Below are 23,203 nucleotides of genomic sequence, written 5' to 3'. Positions count from 1 at the left end.
GTCTTCATTTTTTTCCCCCAAATCAATACTTTATTGATACTACATACAGTAAATAGTTAGGATTTGTCATTATCCACACTCACACTCAAGGGCACAGAGACAATTCCGAGCAAGGTTCAAGGTGACATCGGATGCAAGTCAACTCTGGCAGGGTTTGCAGGATTAATGCTACACCAAAGTGAAATCAATAGCATGAATGGCAGCAATGTTTCCCTAACAGACGAGCTCAATACCGTTTATGCCCATTTTGAAAGGGAGAATAAAACCACAGCTATGAGGATCCCTGCTGCAGCCGGTGAGCCTGTGATTGCAGCCTCGGAGGCCGATGTCAGGCTGTCTTTCAGGAGAGAAAACCCCAATGGAGGACCTGGTAAGGCTCTGTAAGCTTGTGCCAGCCTACTGGCAGGAGTATTCAAGGACATTTTCAACCTCTCACTGCTACAGTCAGAGGTTCCCACTTGCTTCAAAAAGGCAACAATTATACCAGTGTCCAAGAAGAGTAGTGTGAGCTGCCTTAATGACTATCACCCAGTAGCACTGATGAAATGCTTTGAGAGGTTGGTCATGACTAGACTGAACCCCTGCCTCAGCAAGGACCTGGACCCATTGCAATTTGCCTGCTGCCAGAATAGGTCAATGGCAGACACAATTTCAATGGCTCTTCACACAGCCTTAGACCACCTGGACAACACAAGCACCTACGTCACGATGCTGTTCACTGATGATAGCTCAGCATTTAATACCATCATTCCTACAGTCTTGAATGATAAGCTATAGAACATGGGTCTCTGTACCTCCCTCTTCAATTGGATCCTCAACTTCCACAATCTACGGAATGGTGATTATACCTCCTCCTTGCTGACAATCAACACTGGTGCACCTCAGGGGTGTGTGCTTATCGCTCTGCTCTACTCTCTCTAGTCCCATGACTGTGTGGCTAGGCATAGCTCAAGTGTCATCTATGAATTAGAATCTCAGATGGAGATGAGAGGGCATACAGGAACAAAATATACCAGTTAGCTGAGTGGTGTTGCAACTATAATCAGTAAGACAAATGAGCTGACTGTGGACCTCAGGAACGGAAAACGAGGGAATATGAACCAATCCTCAGAGAAGTGGAGAGAGTTTGCAATTTCAGGTTCCTGGGTGTCAAGATCTCTGAGAATCTAAGCTGATCCTAACATATGAATACAACTATAAAGAAGGCAAGACAGTGGCAATATTTCATTAGGAGTTTGAAGAGATTTGGCTTGTCACACAAAAACACTCAAAAACTTCTATAGATGTACCATGGAGATCATTCTGACAGGCTGCACCAGTACCAGTGGTCTGGTACGGTGGGGGGGGGGGGAGGGAGGGAAGTGGGGGGGGGGGGTGTTATGGCTCAGGGCCGAAAGAAGCTACAGAAAGTTGTAAAATTAGTCAGCTCCATCTTGGGTACTAGCCTCCGTAGTACTCAAGACATCTTCAAACAGCGGTGCCTCAGAAAGGTGATGTTTGTTATTAAGGACCTCTGTCAGCCAGGATGTCCTCTCTTCTCAATGCTACCATCAGGGAAGCCTGAAGGCACACACTCAGCGATTCAAGAACAGCTTCTTCCCCTTTGCCATCCAATTCCTAAATGGACATTGAACCCAGGAACACTACCTCACTTTTGTTTTATATATTATCTCTGTATTGCACTATTTTTTTATCTGACTATTCAATATACATACATTCATACATATATACGCACACACATATACATACAGTATATATTTACTGTAATTGATTTACTTATTTTTTTCTATGTTATCATGTATTGCATTGAACTGCTGCTGCTAGGTTAACAAAATTCATAACACACAGTGATGATAATAAACCTCATTCTGAATTCTCTGAGCTACAAGAGCAGAAAGCCATAATTCGAATTCACTAACGATGATCTGTGCTCGAAAATTCACCTGCTCTGGGAATAAGCCGGGAAATTATAGGCCAGTGATCCTGATGTCAATAGTGGGTAAATAAGTTACTGTAAGGAATTAGGGGTCAGGCTATAAACTCAGTGACCTCTTTATTAGGCACACCTGCTCCTTAATGCAAATATCTAATCACCCAATCAGCATCTCAATGCATAAATGCATGTAGACATGGTCAAGAGGTTCAGTTGTTGTTCAGACCAAACATCAGAATCGGGAAGAAATGTGATCTAAGTGACTTTGATCATTTAATAATTGTTGCTGTCAGTTCAGGTGGTTTGAATATCTCAGAACTTGATGATTTGGAATTTTTATGCACAACAGTCTCTAGAGTTTGCAGAGAATGGTCCGAGAAACAAAAAAAACTCCAGTGACATCATTTCTGTGGGCAAATACGCCTTTTCAATGAGAGAAGTTAGAGGAGAATGGCCAGTCTGATTCTAGCTCACAGGAAGGTGACAGAAGCTCAAATAACCATGCGTTACAACTGTGGTGTGCAGAAGAGTATCTCTGAATGCACAAGACAATGAACCTTGAAGTAACACACACAAAATGCTGGTGGAACGCAGCAGGCCAGGCAGCATCTATGGGGAGAAGCACTGTCAACGTTTCCATCAGCATTTTGTGTGTGTTGCTTGAATTTCCAGCATCTGCAGATTTCCTCGTGCGAACCTTGAAGTAGATGGGCTACATCAGTGAAGACCACAAACATACACTCGGTGGCCACTTTATTAAGTACAGGAGGTAACTGATAACTGGCCACTAAGTGTATAAGCATTTGGATAGACAGGGCCAGAATAGGGATAGTCAACATGGCTTGTGAATGGCATGTCATGTCCAACAAATCTTCAGAGGTTTTTGAGGAGGTTACTAAGAAGGTTAGGTAATGGATATTGTCGACATGGACTTTACCTAGACATCTTTAAGGAGCGGTGCCTCAGGAAGGCAGTATCTGTCATTGGTGAGTCTGTCCCCCACCACCCAGGACATGCCCTCTTTGCATTTTACTGTCAGGAAGGAGGTACAGAAGCCTGAAAGCCCACACTCGGCGATTCAGGAACAGCCTCTTCCCCTCTGCTATCATCCGGGATATGATACCGGGACCAACAGGCTCCGGGACAGCTTCTTCCACCAGGCCATCAGTCTGATTAATGCACGCTGACACCATTGTATTTCAATTGTGTTCTGTTGTACACCTTACCATACATAGTATTTATTACAAATTACTGTAATTCGCACTTAGCACATTCAGACAGAGACATAACATAAATATTTTTACTCCTCAAGTATGTGAAGGATGTAAGAAATAAATTCAGTTCAGTTCTGCCATCTAATTTCTACATGGGCATTGAATCCATGAACACTGCTTCACTACTTTTTAAAAATAATTTCTGTTTTTGCACTGCTTATTTTAACTTAGCTATTTTATAACAGTTATATATAACAGTTAGCTATATCACAGTTTCTTCCCCCAAGCTATCAGACTCCTCAATACCCGAAGCCTGGACTGACACCTTGCCCTACTGTCCTGTTTATTATTTATTGTAATACCTGCACTGTTTTTGTGCACTTTATGCAGTCCAGTGTAGGTCTGTAGTCTAGTGTAGCTTTCTCTGTGTTTTTCTTATTATGTAGTTCAGTCTAGTTTTTTGTACTGTGTCATGTAACACCATGGTTCTGAAAAACGTTGTCTCATTTTTACTAAGCACTGTACTGGCAGTTATGGTCAAAATGACAATAAAAGTTGACTTGACTTGACTTATAGATATATTATATAATTACCTCGGGTTACCCATAGCCCTCTATTTTTCTAAGCTCAGTGTACCTATCCAGGAGTCTCTTAAAAGACCCTATTGTACCTCCTCCACCACCGCCATGGGCAGCCCATTCCATGCACTCACCACTCTCTGCGTCAAAAACTTACTCCTGACATCTCCTCTGACTTACGAGCACCTTAAAACTGTGCCCTCTCACGTTAGCCCTTTCAGCCCTGGGAAAAAAGCCTCTGACTATCAATGTATATACTTTATGTAATTCAGTTTTAAGAAACATTCATCATGTATTGCATTGCAGTACTACCGCAAAGTTAACAAATTCCACGACACCTGCCCGGTGAAATTAAACATTTTTCCGATTCTGATTCTTTGATGAAGTCCTGCATGGGAGACTGAAGGTTTGGTTGCTTGGCTGTTTAGAATGTAATAGTCAATTGGACTTGACATTGACTTAATGAGAGAAGCTAGGGAGGGGTTGCCTCTCTGGAGACCTGTGAATAGTAATGTACTGCAGGGATCAGTGCAGGATCCATTGTTGTTTGTCATCTATATCAATGATTTAGATGACCGCGTGGTAAACTGGATCAGCAAATTTGCAGATGACACCAAGATTGAGTATGTAATGAGGGATGACAGTGAGGAAGGCAATCAAAGCTTGCAGTGGGTTCTGAAGCAGTTGGAAAAATAGGCTGAGGAATACAGTAGGTGATGGAATTTAATCAGGTAAGCTTGAGGTGTTTCATTTTGGGAGGGCAAACCAAGGTAGGACTTACACAGTGAATGGTGGGGCTCTTTAGTGTACAGTGGAACAAAGGGATCTCGGAATACTGACTCATAGTTTCTTGAAAGTGGTGATATGGGTAGACACAGTCTTAAAGAGCTTTCGGCACATTGGCAGATCAGAGCACTGAGTACTGGAGTTCAGATGTTATATTAAAGTGTAAGACATTGGTGAGGCTAAATTTGGAGTGTTGTGTGCAGTTCCGGTCACCTACCTACAGGAAAGGTATCAGTGAAAGTGTGCAGAGAAAAATTACAAGGATGTTGTGGACCCCTGGATTGTAGGGTATGGTTGAATGGCTGAATTCAATGGAGCACAGGAGAATGGGGGAGATTTGATAGAGGTATTATGAGGGGTATAGATAAGGTGAATACACGCAGTCTTTTGCTATGGGGTTGGGTGAGACTGGAACTAGAGGTCATAGGTTTAGGTGAAAGGTGGGACCTTAAGGGGGGAGCTTCTTCATTGATGGGGCAGTTAGAGTGTGGAACGAGCTGCCAGTGAGCTTGATTGTAAAACTTAAGAGAATTCTGGATGGGTACATGGATGAGGGAGGTATGGAGGCTATGGTCTGACTGCAGGTAAATGGGACTTGGTATGAGACCACGATGGACAGACTAGATGGGCCGAGGGGTCTGTTTCAGGGCTGTAATCCAATCCCCTCTTATAATTGAATGTTTTCACAAAATTATCAGATTAGGACACAGAATAAAATGGCCAGTTATTACTGGATGGTTTTGGAACAGTATTATCATGCATCCCGGCAGAATTGTATTTAAACCAACCGGAGTGGAATAAACTTGTCACCAGCTAAGAAAATACATAGATACTTAAGGGTTTAGATGTGGTTTGGGTCCACCCCTGCGCTCTGACTGTTATTCTAATAGTACCACGTGGAAATTTGGACCATCCACACATGCAAATGTCGCTAAAATAAATAAAACATCCAGATCAAATATCCGATTTCTGAATACAGTGGAAATGTGACTCATTGCGTACAGAGTGCGACTATTCTCCGTGTACAGTAGGAGGCACCACGTCTTTTTAAAAAAAATCTGATATGCGTCAATGCAGACACCTAAAGGTTACACCTTTTAAGTGGCTGTGTGAGGTCGCCGCTTTATTGGCGCCTGCAAAGATCAACCATAAATTAAGTGGGAGGGCTGAAGACAACTTCGTTGGAATGACGCATACAAAATGGCAATAAACTGCCCAGATTTCCGCACCTGCTGAAGAGTGGCTAACACGTTATTACACCCACACTGGATTTTCCAAAATCGTGAAAGCATCAACAGTAATTAATTTCTAATCGACCACTTTCGTGCAAATATTTTCAATTTGAGTCTAATTTATAACTTATATCTTTAAAGTTTGAGGTGTGGATAAATAAACTATTTACTGCAATGAAATAATGCAGCAAAGTCAAGTTGCAATAGTCCGTTGTTAATGAAGAAATCATTTATGAACCGGTGTGGTCAAACGTATAAAATAGACGGAGGCAGAGAATAAGATACTTCAGGTTTCCGCTCGAGTTGGACCCGAGCAAAATGAAAAGAGGGGTTGCCGCCCACACATGGTGAAGACGTTGCTGCACAGAGGGCTGCAGAGGTTAGTTAGATAAAGTAAGTTGTTAATGAGATAATAGGATTTGTTATTGGTAAGAAGACTAACCGGCGAGGAGATTGTGAGAGAGGGGTCGGGACGATTAGGAGCTGCAGGCACCCCTACGGGCGCGCCGTGGTAGCGCCCACAATGTATCTAGCGGCAGCGTTCGGGAGGGAGTCGGTGAAGGATCGACCATGGCGGCGGCGGAGGTGGCTCGGCAGTCGGTGAGTGCGCTTCTCCGCCTTCGTTCCTTCCACTGGCGTAGGCATGCGGTCGTTTGCCCCCCAGTGGGAGGGCTGCCATTCCCTGCGTTGTTATGAATGAAGCGCTGCCTCGCCCCCGGGCTGTTAACCGCTGGCGGTGGTCTGGTCAGTCCAGCTATTGTTCACCCATCAAGATGTGGGCTGGGTGCACATCGCTGGGCGTCGGCTCCTGGCATGGACTGGCAATTAAATTAACCCAAGTGAATGAGGGCGAAGGGAGAAATAACAAACGGATGGGGAGCAGCGCTAAGGGTTCGTGTCCGCTTCCGAAATTCGGCTCAGGCGACTTCAGTGAAAGGGAATTTGTGTTGTGGAGCGGAGCCCGTTACCGACCCGGGTTGATTTTTCCTTCTTCCTCCCCTTTCCCCGACCACTTCCTACCTCGTAGTAAAAACCGTTATAGATGGGACGGGCCACCTGCGCCCATCGGTTTTATCTGTCAGAGTTCCGAATGGAAATAACAGCTGTTCACGCGGACTCTTCCCTGCGGGGCTTCACCGTTTCCGCAACTGAACGATTTACCTAGGGTATTAAAGGGGAAGCAGTCTTTCCCCCTGCATTCGTTAGTGTATCGGCATGCTTCGCTTAGACCCAGCTGTGATAAATACTATCCACCCATCTGAAAGGTGTGCGGGTATTGGAGAGGGTCTAGAGGTTCCGAAGAATGATACCGTGAATAAAGGGTTAACGTTTGAGGAGTTTTTTGTTCTGGGTTTGTACTCGCTGGAATTTAGAAAGGAGGGAGGGAAGAGAGAGAGAGGAATCTCGTTGGAACCTATCGAAAGGCCTGGACAGAGTGGATGTGGAGAAGATGTGTCCTCTAGTCTTGGACCACCATCCTCAGAATAGAAGGACATCCCTTTAGAACAGAGATGATGAGGGCTTTCTTCAGCCGGAGAGTGGTGAATCTGTGGAATTCATTGCCACAGATGGCAGCGGAGACCAAGTCATTGGGTATATTTAAAGCGGAAGTTATAGATTTTTGATTAGTCAGGGCGTCGAAGGTTCTGGGGAGAAGTCAAAAGAATGAGGTTGAGAGGGATAATAAATCAGCCATGCTAGAATGGTGGAGAAAATTCGATGGGCTGAATGGCCATATTCTGCTTCTATGTCTTATGTGATTCTGGTGACAGTGGAGTGTGTTACCTGGGGACAAAATGTGTGACAAATATTAACCAATGAAGGTCTTCAACCACTGGAAGGATGTAGTGTGTTTGCAGTTTAAGATATGAATAGCTGAGGTGTATATTTGAGGTCTGGCTTGTTTTTTTTTAGTAGTTTTCAAAGCCTTTGAGGTTGTAATGGAAGTAAGGTAATATTTAGTGTTTCACAGAATATTAAAGGGGAATATTGTATTCCTAAACACAAGATTCTACAGGTGCTGTAAATCCAGAGTAACACACACAAAATGTTGGAGGAACTCAGTAGGTCAGGTGGCATCTATGAAGAGGAATTTTTAAAAAAAACAGACATTTTGGGCCAAAACTCTTCATCAGGACACTTTATTCATTGTTGCATTGGATTTCTGCTCTTTGTAGTATCAAGAAGCATCTTTGACTTTAAAATGGAGCATCGATTGGCTTTCTACCTCAGGTGCTTGTGGTATTTTAATCATTTGAAACTTTGTCATCAATTTTGCTATTTAGGTCTTCCTGTTGGTTTTATCTTTTCGTGTGCCTCTCATTCGGTGTTGGGGTTGACGTGTCTCAGTGCTTTGAGGCAGGAAGGCCCAAGAAAATGCTCTCCCCCCCCCCCCCCCCCCACCCCATGTCCTGTGCTGTTGAAAATGTACCTTCTGCAGTTTTGGTTCTCAGTGAAGTGCACAGAATAGTGAGAATGTGGTGAATCAAATTCTTGAGCTGATGATCTGGTGTTTTAAGAGCTCATGAAGATGAGGGACTTTTGATTTGATTCAACACCAGAGATTCTGCAGTTGCTGGAAATGTGGAGTAACCTGCGCATAGTGCTGCAGGAACTCAGCAGTTCGGGCAGCTTCAATGGAAAGGAATTAATTTTTTGTTTTGTTTTAATTCAATCTAAGAATGTGTACAACCTGCAGGGCATTAAAACCGCAAGACATGGCGGAATTAGACCATTTGGCCCATTAAGACTGCTTTCCCATTCAATCACGCCTGATTTATTCCTCTCAACCCCATCCTCCTGCCTTTTTTTTAAAAAAAAAGATATTTATTTGCGATTAAAATCACATCGAGTAACTTTGAACAATACTGCTATACTGGAATAGCATTCTAGGTAATAGTATGTTCGGTAAATTAAGTTCTAAACAAGCATCCCTTGTTAATTAAAATGCATCTAGCACTTCTGGGACTTCTGTCCTGCATTGCAAATATGCAGACAAGTTGAGTTTTGACACAGTTTTAATTCCAGAATTTAAATTACAAGATTTAAAATTGTACAATACAAAATTGTATGCTGCCTCTTAAGAGCAAGTATTGGGTGATATTTGAGAAGAATGAAACCAATTGAAAGGCCTAGATAGTGGACCTGGAGAGGATGTTTCTTATAGTGGGGATGTCTAGGAACACAGGGCACAACCCCCGAAACCAGGGATGCCCAACCTTCATGCCATGGACCAATACCATTAAGGGGTCTGGGGACCCCAGGTTGGGCATCCCTGGGCTAGAAAGGCATCTATTTAGAATAGAGGTAGGAGTTTCTTTAGCCAGAGGGTGGTGAATCTGTGGAATTTGTTGCTACGGATGGCTGTGGCGACCAAGTCATTGGATATATTTAAAGCGGAGATTGACAGGTTCTTGATTAGTCAGGGTGTCAAAGGTTACGGGGAGAAGACAGGTGAATGGGGTTGAGAGGGATAACAAACTGTGATGGAATGGTGGAGCAGACCCAATGGGCCGAATGGCCGAATTCTGCGGCTATATCTTATGGTCCAGAGGAGTCATGGTAAATCTGAGCCGTGACTATACTGCACAGTGCAGCAGGTTGGCAGTTGTCTGCCTTACTCCAAAAGGGTTGCATTTGTTACCTACCCTGTGGGTGTTGATGGTTGGCTTTGTTAAACCCCTGGGGGGGGTCTCCTCTCCCCTCCCCTCCCCATTGTAGATGTCACTCTAACTAGAACCCAGAAGAATGGAATACAGCAATAATGCTGACAATTTGACTTCTGTGTTGTCATTTAAAAACGCCTACCATATTCAGGATGTACCAATGACCTGTTTTTTTTAAGATAACTTTTTCTCAAATGTCTGCTAATTTCTCTACCTCCGACCCCTCCCCTTGATTTCCATTCTCCATTCTGGTTCTCTTCTCATTTGCCCATCTCCCACGGCCCTCCTCCTCCTCCCGTGGTCCACTCTCCTCTCCAATCGGATTTCTTCAGCCCATTACCTCTTCCACTTACCACCTCCCAGCTTCTTACTTCATTCCTGTTTTCCCCACCCACCTTCACCTGTCACCTGGCAGCTTGTATGCCGTCCCTTAACCCCCGCCACGTAATCCTGGCTGTTTTCCTCCCTTTTTGGCCCTAATGAGGGGCCTCGGCCTGAAACGTCGCCATAATGGTGAGATTTGCAATGCTGGAAATTCAGAGCAACAGACAAAATGCTGGAGAGACTCAACATCTGTAAGGAAATGAATAAACAGTTGATTTACTCTGAAGGGTTTTGGCTCAAAGCATTGACTGTTTATTCATTTCTGTAAATGCTGCCTGACCTGCTGAGTTCCTCCAGCACTTCCCATGGATGCTGTGTGACTTGTCAAGTTCTTATGGCAGTTTGTGTGTTGCTTCAGACACACAGCACTGTTAGTCTTAACTGACCTGAAATGGACCATAATCATAGGAGCAGAATTGGGCCATTTGGCCCATCAAGTCTGCTCTGCCATTCCATCAAGGCTGATCATTCCCCCTTCAACTCTAATCTCCTGCCTTCTCTCTGTAACTTTTCACACCTGACTTATCAAGAATCTATTAACCTCAGCCTTAAATACACCCAATGACTTGGCCTCCGCAGCCACCTGTGGCAACAAATTCCACAGATTCACCAACCTCTGGCTAAAGAAATTCCTCCTAATCATAGCCTTACAGACTGCTGATAGGGTTTACTGGGATAAGTGGTGAACACTAGTGGCCTCTATCCCTAAAGGGAAAACCAGCCAAATAATGAAAAATTAGTTACAGTCTTGATGGTGTGTGAAATGGAGGATCACTGATATTCTGCTGAATGATTGGAAGTTGAGTACTGATGAAGTAGGCTTGATGACATGTAGTTGTCTTTATCAACTGTAATGATGGTATTGAGTTCTGAGGTATTGAAGGACGTGGATTTGGGTAGGGGGTGGTGGCCAGAGATAGTGTTGCCTTGAGTGCTTTACAGCTGCTAGTCATGCAAACAGTGACTATTAGTGAAGATTGTTTATCATTGTTATTAAACTAAGGTGCACAAGTGCCAACACAAATATTTATTTGACAATAAAGCAACGAGTAGGCCCTTCTGCCCCTTCAAGCCATGCTGCCTCAGCAATCCCACAATCCCCAACTAATCCTGGGATTATATTACAATCGACCTACCCACGACATCTTTGGACTGTGGGAGGAAACCAGAGCAGCTGGGAAAACCCACGCATTCCACGGCCAGGGTGTGCAGACGCCTTACAGAGGGCACTGGGATTGAACACCAAAGCTACGATAGCATCGCACTAGCCCCTATGGTACTGTGCACCTAGCTGTCCCAGTGACCATGTGTCTGGTCATGTTGAGGAGGGTTGTTAATCCAGAGGATGTGTCGCTGAGGTATGAACCACTTTGTAGTGCGAGGTCACTCTCAGTTGGAATTGCCCAGTTCTGGGCATCAGAAGTCTGCGACTTGGGGGCTCTATGGCGTACCTGGAAGGTGGGTGCCTGATTCTGCGAGTGTGGGCCAGGGGCTGGAGCTTGGAGATTTGGAAGTGGCCTGTCGGGGGGCTGGCAGCCTGACTGTTGTGTGAGCAGGGTGGGAGAGAGAACAGGTTCTTGTTTGCTGTTTTGTTGCTATTTTTCTGTTGTTTCTGCCGGGTATTGTGGGCATGCTGTCTTGGTGCCAGAATGTGTGGTGACACTTGTGGGCTGCCCCCAGCACAGCCTTGGATTTGTCCGTTGTAACACAAACAGCATATTTCATTATGTGTTATGATGTTAGTCATGAGCTACAACATGGAAACTGGCCCTTCAGCCTGTCTAGTTCATGCTCACCCATTTTAAACTGCCTCGTCCCATCGCCCTGCAGCAGGACCATAAGCCATCCTACCATCCATGTACCAATCCAAACTTCTTTTAAACTTTGAAATCGAGCTCGCATGTACCACTTGGATTGGCAGCTCGTTCCACCACTGAGTGAAGACATTTCCCCTCATGATCCCCTGAGTGACATTTCCCCTCATGACCGTCTGAGTGAAGACACTTCCCCTCATGATCCCCTTAAACATTTCACCTTTCACCTCAACCCATGACCTGTAGTTGTAGTCCCCCTCAGCCTCAGTAGAAAAAGCCAAGTGTAATAGTTTAATCTTAATCTGGGAGAGCAAACTGACTGCTTTCAGCTCCCAAGGATGTGTTGTCTTCTAACAAATTCTTGGATATTTAACCTTGGTTTGCAAGCTTTAATTAAAGTCACATTGATCTTTTCTATTAGGGTTGCCAAGTTTTCCATTATAACCAATTATCCTTAAGTTTTGCAGTTTGACTTTGCCTTCTATGGTGGGAAGGAGAGTTTTAATGGCACCGGCTTCTGCTGACAGTTCACTTGGAAGGAAATCTTGCTGTGTTAATTATCTGCAAATCTAAAACTGCTGATGATTGCTGTTTGGCTCTTGGGCAATATTGTGATTTGTCCACATGTGCAGACTTTAATATGACGGCCAGGATTCCCTGGCCTTTAATATGGCTTGTAATTGGGTAAATATCCAAATGCCGAGGATTGTGTGGGTGAAGAGGACATCGGAAATGCTGACTCCTACACACAGGGTAATGGAATAAAACAAAGTAGAGCTTGTCAGGCATGGTAGTGGTTAGCACAATCAGTTAACAGTGCCAGAGATCACCGTTCCAAAAAATTTAAGGGTTAGTAAGTTGTGGGCATGCTACATTGGCAATGGAAACATTGCAGTACTTACCAGCCACCCACAGCACAACCTGTTGACACAAGCAACACACATTTCACCGTATGTTTTGATATACGTGTAACAAATACCTCTTGCTGTACATCTGGATATTGGATGTGAAAGGGTTGATTTTTTGTTTGCCAGGTCATTAAAATGGAAGTACCATTACAGATGAGGAAATGAGACTTTCAGATGACAGGTCATGGTGATATTGAAGGATGCGATAGGCTTGTGGGGTGGAGTAGCCACCTCCTGTCCATAATACTTACACAGCAATTTAACTTTCCTGATTTATTATGATAAAGATTGGCTTTATTGTGCTGATACCTCCAGAGAAGGACAAGGCAGTGAGTAACATGGTTCCTTAAAACTAATGGCTGTTAATTAGCATAACTAAATTATCACCTAACTAAAGGTCAATGAAATTGCCTCATTTCAGCCAGTTGATGATATGAATTGCACATCAGCAACCACGTCCAAGTATTTCAGAAATTTATAGAAAGGCGATCTTTTGGAAATATCAAATGGGATATGCTTAAAATTAGAAACATGATTTTCAAACATTATTTTTAAACTCCAGAGTACAAGACTTTCTCATTAAAGTTCAATTCAAATGCAGCCACGTATCTGGTTTTCAGATCTCTTCCCACATTTAATTAAAAACAATTGCAAATGTGTACTGTTTCAATTAACAATTTTTTGTTTGTCTAATGCTCTCTCCCTTTCTAGTGCAGTATCAGTCCCTTCCACTGCCCACTCAAACTGTTCCTGATTTAAAGATTAGCTTGATTTATTACATGTACACTGAAATGCGCTATTTTATGTTGTATCAAATCGGTGAGGGATGTGCTGGGAGCCAGCCGCCAGCGTCACCACATTTCTGGCACCACCGTGGCTTGCCTGCAGCTCACTAACCTTAACCGTGCGTCTTTGGACTGTGGGAGGAAACCGCGTGGTCATGGGGAGAGCGTACAAGCTCCTTACAGGCGGTATAACATATAACCGTATAACAATTACAGCACAGAAACAGGCCATCTTGGCCCTTCTAGTCCGTGCCGAGCACTTACTCTCACCTAGTCCCACCGACCTGCACTCAGCCCATAACCCTCTTCCTTTCCTGTCCATACACCTATCCAATTTTTTTTTTTTTTTTTGTTGAAATGACGATATCAAATATCAGTAGCGGGAACAGAACCCTGATTGGAGACCGCTGGCGCTGTAAAGTGATGAGCTTCCAGCTGCACTACCGTTCCTCCCTTCCTGGGCTAAGAGGCAGAGGAGGTGCTTTGTAATGCTTGTGAGGAGCGAGGTCTGCTGTTCACTGTTTTTCACCCAGTGTATATGAATTATGGTCATAATGTACTACTGCACATCAGCAGGCCCTTTGGCCCATCTAGTCCATGCCAAGCTGTTATTCTGTCTCGTCCCATTGACCTGCAGCTGGACTGTAGCCCTCACACCCCTCAATGTAAATTTAACGTTCTGTGTTATAAAGATAACCCCACTCTGGTAACCTTTGAATTGCTTTTCAGTTCACTGCTAGAAGGCCAACGTGCTGTCCGTTGGAATTGACGCAGGTTTTTGAGATGGGAGGGGGGGAGAGGAGGCAAGTCCATGGTTGCTATGGTTTTCATTGAGCTTTGAAATTCGTGTGGATATAAGAGAATCCAAATCAGGTTTACTATCACTGACGTATGCCGTGAAGTTTGAGTTGCTGCAATGTGCACAAAAAAAAAAATTGGGTTCGTGGATCATTCTGAAATCTAATGGTGAAAGGGGAGAAGCCAATCCCAAAATGTTGAATGTGTCTCTTCAGGCTCCTGTACCACCACCTTGATGGTAGCAATGAGAAGATGGATGTCCTGGATGATGGGGGCCCTTAATGAAGGATGCCACGTTTTTGAGGCATCATCTTTTGAAGATGTCCTTGATGCTGGAGAGGCCAGTGCCCTTGATGGAGCTGGCTGAGTTTGCAACACTTTGCAGCATTTTCTGACCCTGTGCATTGGCCCTTACATACCGGGCAGAGTACTCTCCCCTCAGTACATCCATAGAAATTTGTGACCACACAATCTCCTCAACTTCCTAACGAAACGTGGCCACTGGTGTGCCGTCACCTTAATTTGCATCAACAAGTTAACACCCAGCAACTCGAAGCTGCTCGCCCTTTCCACTTCGGACCTCACCGACGAGACAGGTGTGTGTTCCCCGACTTCTTGCAGAAGTATTGGGGACCAGTCAAAGGGCCAAATTTCTTCCCCAGAAATAAATTTGCTCACCCTGACCTAATGGAAGAATTGGAAGTGATTCATTTTCTAACTTCAGGCTACCTCAGCACAGGGAGCTGTTTTATTAAAGTCAATTTGTCTGAATGTGTAACGGTGTCTTCATAGTGTGAAAGAATGCAGACGTGTTCAGTGTCCTTCCAGACTTCACAGTTCAGAGGTTAAAAATTTTACAAGCAACTTGGCATCCCTTAATTAAGCAGCAGCTCAGGTGAACAGACCTGGTTTGTGCAGGTCGTTCTGCTGGTGGGGGTGTGAGAGAGCAGTGGCTTGAAGAAAAGGACGTGATTAGCGACTCTGGTGTTATAACACATTTATACTTACTTGTCTTAATAAGACAGCAAACTGCAACACAACCTTTTTTTTAATAAAGATGTTAATTTCTTGTCTGCTAACCTCCAAGATGAAGATGATTAAATTAGATTCCACTTGCAAATTCACAGAATCTCCCCTGGCAATTAGCCTCTAATGAGGTTTGGCTGAATGTGCTTATCTAGCCCCAGTTTCCAACAGAGAAATCTGAGCAGTTGGTTGCCTTGAAGATGTGCGTGACTAAACACCACAGCAGTTAAAGACCACTCTCTAAATCGTGGTCACTGCTGTGGAACGGAAAGACACCATGGTTAAATTACTGAACTTGTATCTAGTGGGATTTTAAACCTGCCATGGCAGCTGGGGAATTTAAATTTAAGTGGATCTGATAGTAAGTCTATTATTCTTGATAACTGAAACAGTGAGATGTTTGTTCAAATGACCATCAGCTTTGCTGATATCTCTCAGGAAAAGAAATTTGTTGTCTTTTTTTGTGTGTAACTTCAGATCCATCAATGTAGTTGATAGCATCAAAATCGAGTTTAATTATCACTAAAGAGAAATTTGTTATGTGGCATTAGAAATGCAATAGATTCTAATAATAAACTATAAATTACAAAATTTAAACATAACAGTGGAAAAAGGTAAAAATAGTGAAGTAATGTACATGGGTTCACTGTCCATTCAGAAATCGGGCAGAGGGGAAGAAGCTATTCCTAAAACTTTGAGTGTGTGTTTCTTCTGACTCCTGTAGCAATAAGAAGAGGGCACATCCTGGGTGATGGTGGATCATTAATGATGGATGCCGCCTTTTTGAAGATGTCATTGATACTGGGAGGCCAGTGCCCATGATGGAGCTCTCTGAGTTTGCATCTTTCTGCAGCTTTTTCCAATCCTGTGCAATGACCCCACTCCTTATCAGACAGCAGTGCAGCCAGTTAGAATGCTCTCCACGGTACACGTAGAAATTTGTATTTATTGGGGGCGATTGGAATGGAGGGTCTTGGTGTTGCTACTGGAATATTGTCATTGTTATACTGTAGGGAAATGGGTCCTTTGGCCCAACTCGTCCATGTCAATCAAACTGGTCCCATTTGCCTGTGTATGGGCCAAATCCCTCTGAACCTTTCCCATCCATGTACCTGGCCAATGCCTTTAAAATCGTGATTATGTCGGCCTGTGTGACTTCCTTCAGCAGCTTGATCTCTATACCCACCACCGTGTGGAAAACCTGTCCCTCACATCTTTAAATCTTTCCCTTCACCTTTAAACTCTCTAGTTTTAGACTCTCCAACCATGAGGGGGAAAAAAGCCATCTACTCTCTTATTCCTCTTGATGTTTATAAACCTCTGCAAAGTTGCCTGTTTCTTCTGTTCCAGGGAAAGCAGCTCCAACTTGTCATCTCTCCTCACAATTCAGTCCTGACAGCATCTGTTCTCCAAACTTCCCCTTCCTAAAGTATTAGGAGCCTGGCAACATCCCTGTGAATCTTTTTATCACCACCTCTGTCTTCATCACACCCTACAGCCAGCAGTCAAAACAGCTTGTATGCTGCAAGTGTGGTCTAGCCAATGTCTGGAGCAACCATAACACAATGTCTCAACTTTTTATGTAATCCACGGCCAATGAAGGAAAGCGTGCCATAACCAGGAGACTCTGCTCACGCTGGAAATCTTGTAACACAAAATACTGGAGGAACTCTGCAAGTCAGGCAGCATCTGTGGACTGGAAAGGAAGAGGGCAAATCCAGAATGGTGGGAGGGGGAGGGGTGTGTGTAGATGTACAAGCTGGCAGGTGATGGGGAAGGTGGGTGGCGGAGGGCAGTTGCAGTGAGAAGCTGGGAGGTGATTACCCCTTCCATATCAGGGCTGAAGTAGGGATCTGATGGGAGACGGCATTGGACCGTGGAGTAAATAGGAGGAGCAGAACCAGAGGGAAGTGATGCGCAGTGCAGGCGATGGGTGAGACGGCAGCCAGAATGGTAATGGATAAAGGGAAAGGGGAGAGTTACTGGAAGTTAGAGAAATCAGTGTTCGTTCCATCAGGTTGAAGTGTGAAGTGCTCCTCCAGTGTGAGTGTAGGCAGTGGAGGAGGCCATGGGCTGGCGTGTCGGAATGGGAAGCCTGATTGAAGCGTGTGGCCACTGGGAAATCTCAGCCTTTTGTGGTGGGCAGAGTGAGGGTGCTTGACGAAGTGGTACTCCCGCTCTCCACTGTGTCTCGCCGATGTAGAGAAGAGTGCTGGACACAGTAGCTGACCCAGACAGACTCGCAGGTGAAGCGTCACCTCCCCCGGAAAGACTGTTCGGGGCCCTGGCTGGTGGGACTTGCCACATTTGCAGGGGTGGTGCTGAGAGGGAGGAGTGGACAAGGGAGTCATGTCGATGCCTTGTACACTATACTGTCCGTCGGTTTAAGGGAGCTGTGCTCTTGTACCCGGGGGTCACTCTTCAACAATCGTCCTCGGGATCCCGTCATTTACTGTGCATCACTTTTCGCTTGTCTGAGTTAGATTCCCTCTGCAATCTTCATCAAAATCAAGTTTAATTTGACAACTTTTCACTTGGTGGTTTTCTTGGTGCCTGTGTGCAACAGTTCAGTTTTTCTACAACTTGTTTTCAAGCTGCAGGGGATTGCAGGGAGGAAACGGGAAACCGCAGTCTGTTTCCTCCAGGCAGTTCCTACTCTGCAAACCCCTTGTGTAAGACTTTGCTGCTCAATGTTTTGAGGTAATTTGTACACAAGGCTTTTGGGTGGGTAGAAATTTCCCTGTAATGGGTAACAGTTCGTCCCATTAGAAGCCCAAGCCATGGCTGACGTTTAGAATTGACCTTCTCTAAGTGCCACCACAAATATCTGTTCTCGTTGCCAATTTCAAATCTACCCGTCTGAATCAGATGAGATTTGTAACCACTGGGGCTGTCTGTCTGACCAGAGGGGAAGTTGACCTTGCCAAATTAATGTCTGATTTCTTTTGATTGGAAGAATCTGGTTATCTGTTGCTGTCTCAAAACCAATCCTGTAGTCCTCCAGACACTTGACTTGACAACTACAGTGGATATTCAGAACCATCTGTTGAATTTAATATCTTGGACTCTACAATAACCCTGCTGTAAGCTGCTCCACTGCTTCACTGACGGATGGCGGATTCGTCCTGGGGTCCTCTCTCTCCCCCGGCTCACTGAATATCAAACATTAAAGTGTAAAGAAGCTCTTCTACACATTGAACAGTAATTACTTGATCATTTCTGACTACAGGCAGAATGGCTTTAATGGGGCAGTGCTACAATATGTTTTACCTGAGGGGGGGGATTGAGACTGGTCACATGATCAGCGCCACAGCCTATTGTACCTGGGGGGGGGGGGGGAATTGGGACTGGTCACGTGATCAGTCCCATAGCATATTGTACTGGGGGGGGGGGGAGAGATTGGGACTGGTCACGTGATCTAGAGGGGTGTTTTATTGGGACCTTCATTCAGAGTTCAAAAGTAGCTTCCGCTTCCTGTCAGATTACCCAGCTGACCCTGCCCCAATTATTCAGCCCCCTTTACCTCTATTTAAACGTTGCAGAAGATTTCCTGGGTTAGAGTCCCCTTCTCCTTCATAACAGCAATGACACTCACTTCTGCCCCCTGTCATGCCCACTTCTCTGGCTAGTGTCTTCCACAGTGAAGACACAATAGACTTATCAGATTCGTCCATCATTTCTTAGTCCTCCCCATTACTACCTCTCCAGTGTCATTTTAACCAGTGGTCTATAATCACTCTCGTCTATCTTTTACTCCTTGTACAATACATCTGAGGCAACTGTATCCTCTTTCGTATAATTGGCTGGTTTACCCTCATATTTCATCTTGTCTCTGTTTATGGTTTTTTAATTGCCTTCTATTGGTTTCAAAAGCTTCCCAGTCCTCCACCTTCCCACTATTTTTGTTTTGCTATATTATAAGCCCTCTCTTTTTACTTTCATTCTGTCTTTGATTCCCTTGTCAGCCATGGTTGCCTCATCCTCCCTTTGGAATACTTCATCTTTGGGATGTATCTTTCCTGTACCTTCTGAATTTCCCCAGAAACTCCAGCCACTACTGTTCTGCTGTCATCCCTGCTAGTGTTCCCTTCCAATCAACTTTGGCCTGCTCCCTTCTCATGTCTCTGTAATTGCCTTTCCCCTAGCGAGATCAAGCAGAAAATGCTGTTTTTTTAAAAAAAGCAGCCATCTTGTGGACATTCTTTAAATACCCTTGCTTGGGATTCACCACCAACTGAATTTTCCCAACTTCCACTACCTGCATATTGACACCTCCCATGACTATCACAAATTTGCTGCTGAGTTAACAAATTTCACGTCACATGCCGATGATAATAAATCTGATTCTGAGCATTGCCCTTTTTACATGCCTTTTCTATCTCCCATTGTAATTTGTAGTCCACATCCTGGCTACTGCTCAGGAAAATGTATACAACTCCCATCAGTTCTGTAAGTCTACCCACAGGATTCCACATCTTCTGATCCTGTCTCCTCTTTCCAAGGATTTGGTTTCATTTTTTTACCAATAGACCCACCCCAACCTCTCTGCTACCTATACATTCCTCCAATCACCTTAAAATTATGCCCTCTTGTATTACTCAATCCTGCCTTGGGGGTGGGGGGGGGGTGAGTTTTGGCTCTTCACTATCAATGTCTCTTAGCCTCTTGTACGTTTCTATCAAGTCACATTTTATTCTCCTCAGATTTACAGATCTGACATGTTGGGTACAAAATTCTCAGCCGCCACAAGGTCATTTTCTTTTTGTTTTGCTGTTTGTGAGCTACGTACGTTAGTTTTTGTTGCCGCACCTTTCAGTGTATATAATTTTTAGAAAATTTTAAGATGCAGCACACTAAGGGGATCTTCCACAGCAACGCACTCAGGCTGCCCCGTTACGCCCATGTGACTGTTAGTACATCTCTGGAAACTGGAGCACCCGAGGGTGCCCATGTGGTCATGGAGAGAACGTACGAGCCCCTTACAGCCGGGTGTGGAATTAAACTGTCACTGCCTTCATGTGGGTTTGTTTCATGAAACCCTTCTGCAAGTGTCACTGTTCTGCATTGCATGCTTAAAACCGAGCCGTGTGTGAACGATCAAAGCCTCCAATTATTTCCAATCACACTCCACCTCGTAGACCTCTTTCCTCTGACTGCACGGCTGTCAGATTGTATTCGGTGTTTGGTTAGAAATATATCAGAGGATTTTTGTTTAGACCATAAGACGTAGGAGCTATCTGGCCCACTGAGTCTGCTCTGCCATTCAATCATGGCTGATCCTTTTTTCCTATCTCCTCCTCAACCCCAGTTCCCGGCCTTCTCCCTGTAACCTTTGAGTTGTATCCCTCTGGTCTCTAATGACACTATTTTTCAAAAGTTATTTAGTAAATGAGATTGGAGAAATATGATTTTATTTTTATTTATTGAGTGAGTGCAGACAGTCCCTTTCAGCTCTCTGTGTCGCACCACCCAGCAATCCCCCAATTTAATTCTAGCCTAATCACGGGGCAATTTATCTACCAATCGGTAGATCTTTGGATAGTGGGAGGAAACTGGAGCACCCGGAGGAAACCCCCACAGTCACGGGGAGTGTTAGAATGATTTTTGGGTTTGGGACATAAACATTTGGCATTTGACTTTGGTTACCAGTCTTCACATCTGAACCTGTATTGTGCATTTAATTTGGAGTGCAGCTCTGAACAATGGGTTCCTAAAAAGTTGTGAATCCCAGTCCAGACAATACTGATTAAAATTCATTTGGGCATCTCTGGTGGGGAGGTGAATCAGGAGATAGGAAGGTTGTATGTAGTTTCAAAGAAAGCATTGTCCATACATTGTAAATATGGAGTTGTCCTCTGTTTAGCACAGAATATCCGGCACCATATTGGGCTAGGAGACCTTTCCACTGAAAGTGTCTCCACGTGATGCCTGCTGTACCTGTTTTGTCAAATACAGAAGCTGCTATGTATCTATCAGTACTTTTCTCCAGTGACTTCATCCACACAACAACAGGGAGACCATGCAAACTCCTTGCAGGCAGCAGTGAGAACTGATGTTTAAAACACAGGATGAGCAGCACAGGTTAGGTAAACCAGATGGTGCTTTTTGTCTTGTGTATTTTCACTATTTTGGTTACATTTATGTTGTGGTTTATGAATGTAAGACTTTGTTTACTGAATTAAATGTTTTTGTGATGTGCACACTAATACAATATTAACTAACACTATATTAAACAATGCACTGCTCCTTGGCCTGTAATTGGTTCTAGCAGATAATTAAGTCTCTTTAATAGTCCATTGAAGTTCGTAACTAAATTTGGCTTGGTGTGACCTTGGCAGGAGTTTTGTTTTTATATTTCAAAATTTAATTTTCTGCAGTTGATTATGATGGTTATGGTCTGGCTCAGGTCCCTGGCAATAACCGAAAGCATCGAGTTCTGCAGTGAAGATAGATAAATAACCATTAAACACTGATGTAGAGTTGCACTTAAGATTCAAGGTTGTTTATTGTCATTTCCAGTGCACAAGTGGTAAAGGAGAATGAAATGATGGTTACTTCAGATCTGGTGCAGCACAAAAAGTCAGAATAGGATAAAAGAGCACAACAGTAAAACACTGACTATCAGATGGCTTATGTACATGTGTCCATGGAGTAATGCTGGGCTCAGAAGTACCCGTGTACACGGGTGACTGACAGGAAACGAGAACGTAGTGGTGGCAATAGTGGGTGGAGGTGTTGATGAGGTGTTCCCTGCTTGGGGAAAGTAACCTTTTGAGTCTGGTGGACCCAGTGTGGTTGCTACATAGCCATTTCGCTGATGGGAGTGGGACAAACAGTCCATGAGGAGGGTGGGTCGGATCCTTCATGATATTGCTGGCCTTTTTCTGGCACCTTTCTGCATATATGTCCAGTAGTACTATATCTAGTGAGCCTGTTGGATAAATGGATTATGTACCATTGATGGGGAATGGTGGCTGGGATTGGACAGGTGGGCAGGAACAATGGGGAATGGTGGCTGGGATTGGACAGGTGGGCAGGAACAATGGGGAATGGTGGCTGGGATTGGACAGGTGGGCAGGAACAATGGGGAATGGTGGCTGGGATTGGACAGGTGGGCAGGAACAATGGGGAATGGTGGCTGGGATTGGACAGGTGGGCAGGAACAATGGGGAATGGTGGCTGGGATTGGACAGGTGGGCAGGAACAATGCTATGGTCTAATTCTTTTGCACTTTATTTGCTGTCCCATAGGGTGTACAGAAGGAAGTACAGTGGATTCTGGTTAATTGGGACACATCAGTACCAGTACACTCAAGCCCATTTAAGTGGCTGTCCTAATTAGCCAATGTTTTATGCAAGTAGTTTTAAACGATAAAAAGACAAACTGGCAGGAACAATGCTATGGTCTAATTCTTTTGCACTTTATTTGCTGTCCATAGGGTGTACAGAAGGAAGTACAGTGGATTCTGGTTAATTGGGACACATCAGTACCAGTACACTCAAGCCCATTTAAGTGGCTGTCCTAATTAGCCAATGTTTTATGCAAGTAGTTAAACGATAAAAAGACAAACTAGCATTTAACTAACAAGTTGTGTATTTAAGTAAAATACAGAATAGAAAACTGCCAATACTACTGCAGTACCTTGACAACTATTAGGAACTACTAGTTTTAATGGAGGAATTCATTTGCTGTGTTCTTCTGACAGTAAATGAACAAAATTACTTCATTGAATGCTTTTGACGATTGCATCCTCTAAACCTTCATTTTCATTATAACATTTAAGATTGTCAATATCTTGATTCTTTATAGTTTCTAACTTACTGAAGTTGTGAAGTTTTCAATCATTTTTGTAAACTCTAAGCCTGAATGCTTGAAACCACAGTGAGCAAAGCAGTTCTGAATTGTCTTGCTGCTTATTTCTGACCAACTGTCAATGACAAAGTCATTGCTTTTTGAACACAAGCTCAGGTAACTGACACATTTTAAAAACTCTTTGCTGTAGCACAGTGTAGTGTTAACAGCCATGCAAGTGCATGCAACTGACACTAGTTTTAAATTGGCAATGGTCTCCTGTCCCAAT

The 23,203-nt window shown here is 44.0% G+C and overlaps 1 protein-coding gene across 5 annotated transcripts in view; it reads left to right on the top strand.

Annotated features, from left to right (window-relative positions):
- The first annotated feature begins 6,230 nt into the window (after positions 1–6,230).
- Positions 6,231–23,203, top strand: part of LOC140734198 (septin-6) — a 75,383-nt gene continuing 58,410 nt past the window's right edge. For 2 of the 5 annotated variants that reach the window (XM_073057853.1, XM_073057852.1), the window contains exon 1: positions 6,231–6,343. In XM_073057853.1, the coding sequence (XP_072913954.1) occupies positions 6,314–6,343 (30 nt within the window). In that variant the 5' untranslated portion in view covers positions 6,231–6,313. The remainder of the gene's footprint in view (positions 6,344–23,203) is intronic. The other 3 variants (XM_073057857.1, XM_073057856.1, XM_073057855.1) reach the window with 3 other exon arrangements.

This window comes from Hemitrygon akajei, chromosome 10, assembly GCF_048418815.1.
Source record: "Hemitrygon akajei chromosome 10, sHemAka1.3, whole genome shotgun sequence".
In the NCBI taxonomy this organism is placed as follows: domain Eukaryota; kingdom Metazoa; phylum Chordata; class Chondrichthyes; order Myliobatiformes; family Dasyatidae; genus Hemitrygon; species Hemitrygon akajei.
This window is presented reverse-complemented; position numbering and strand designations above follow the sequence as displayed.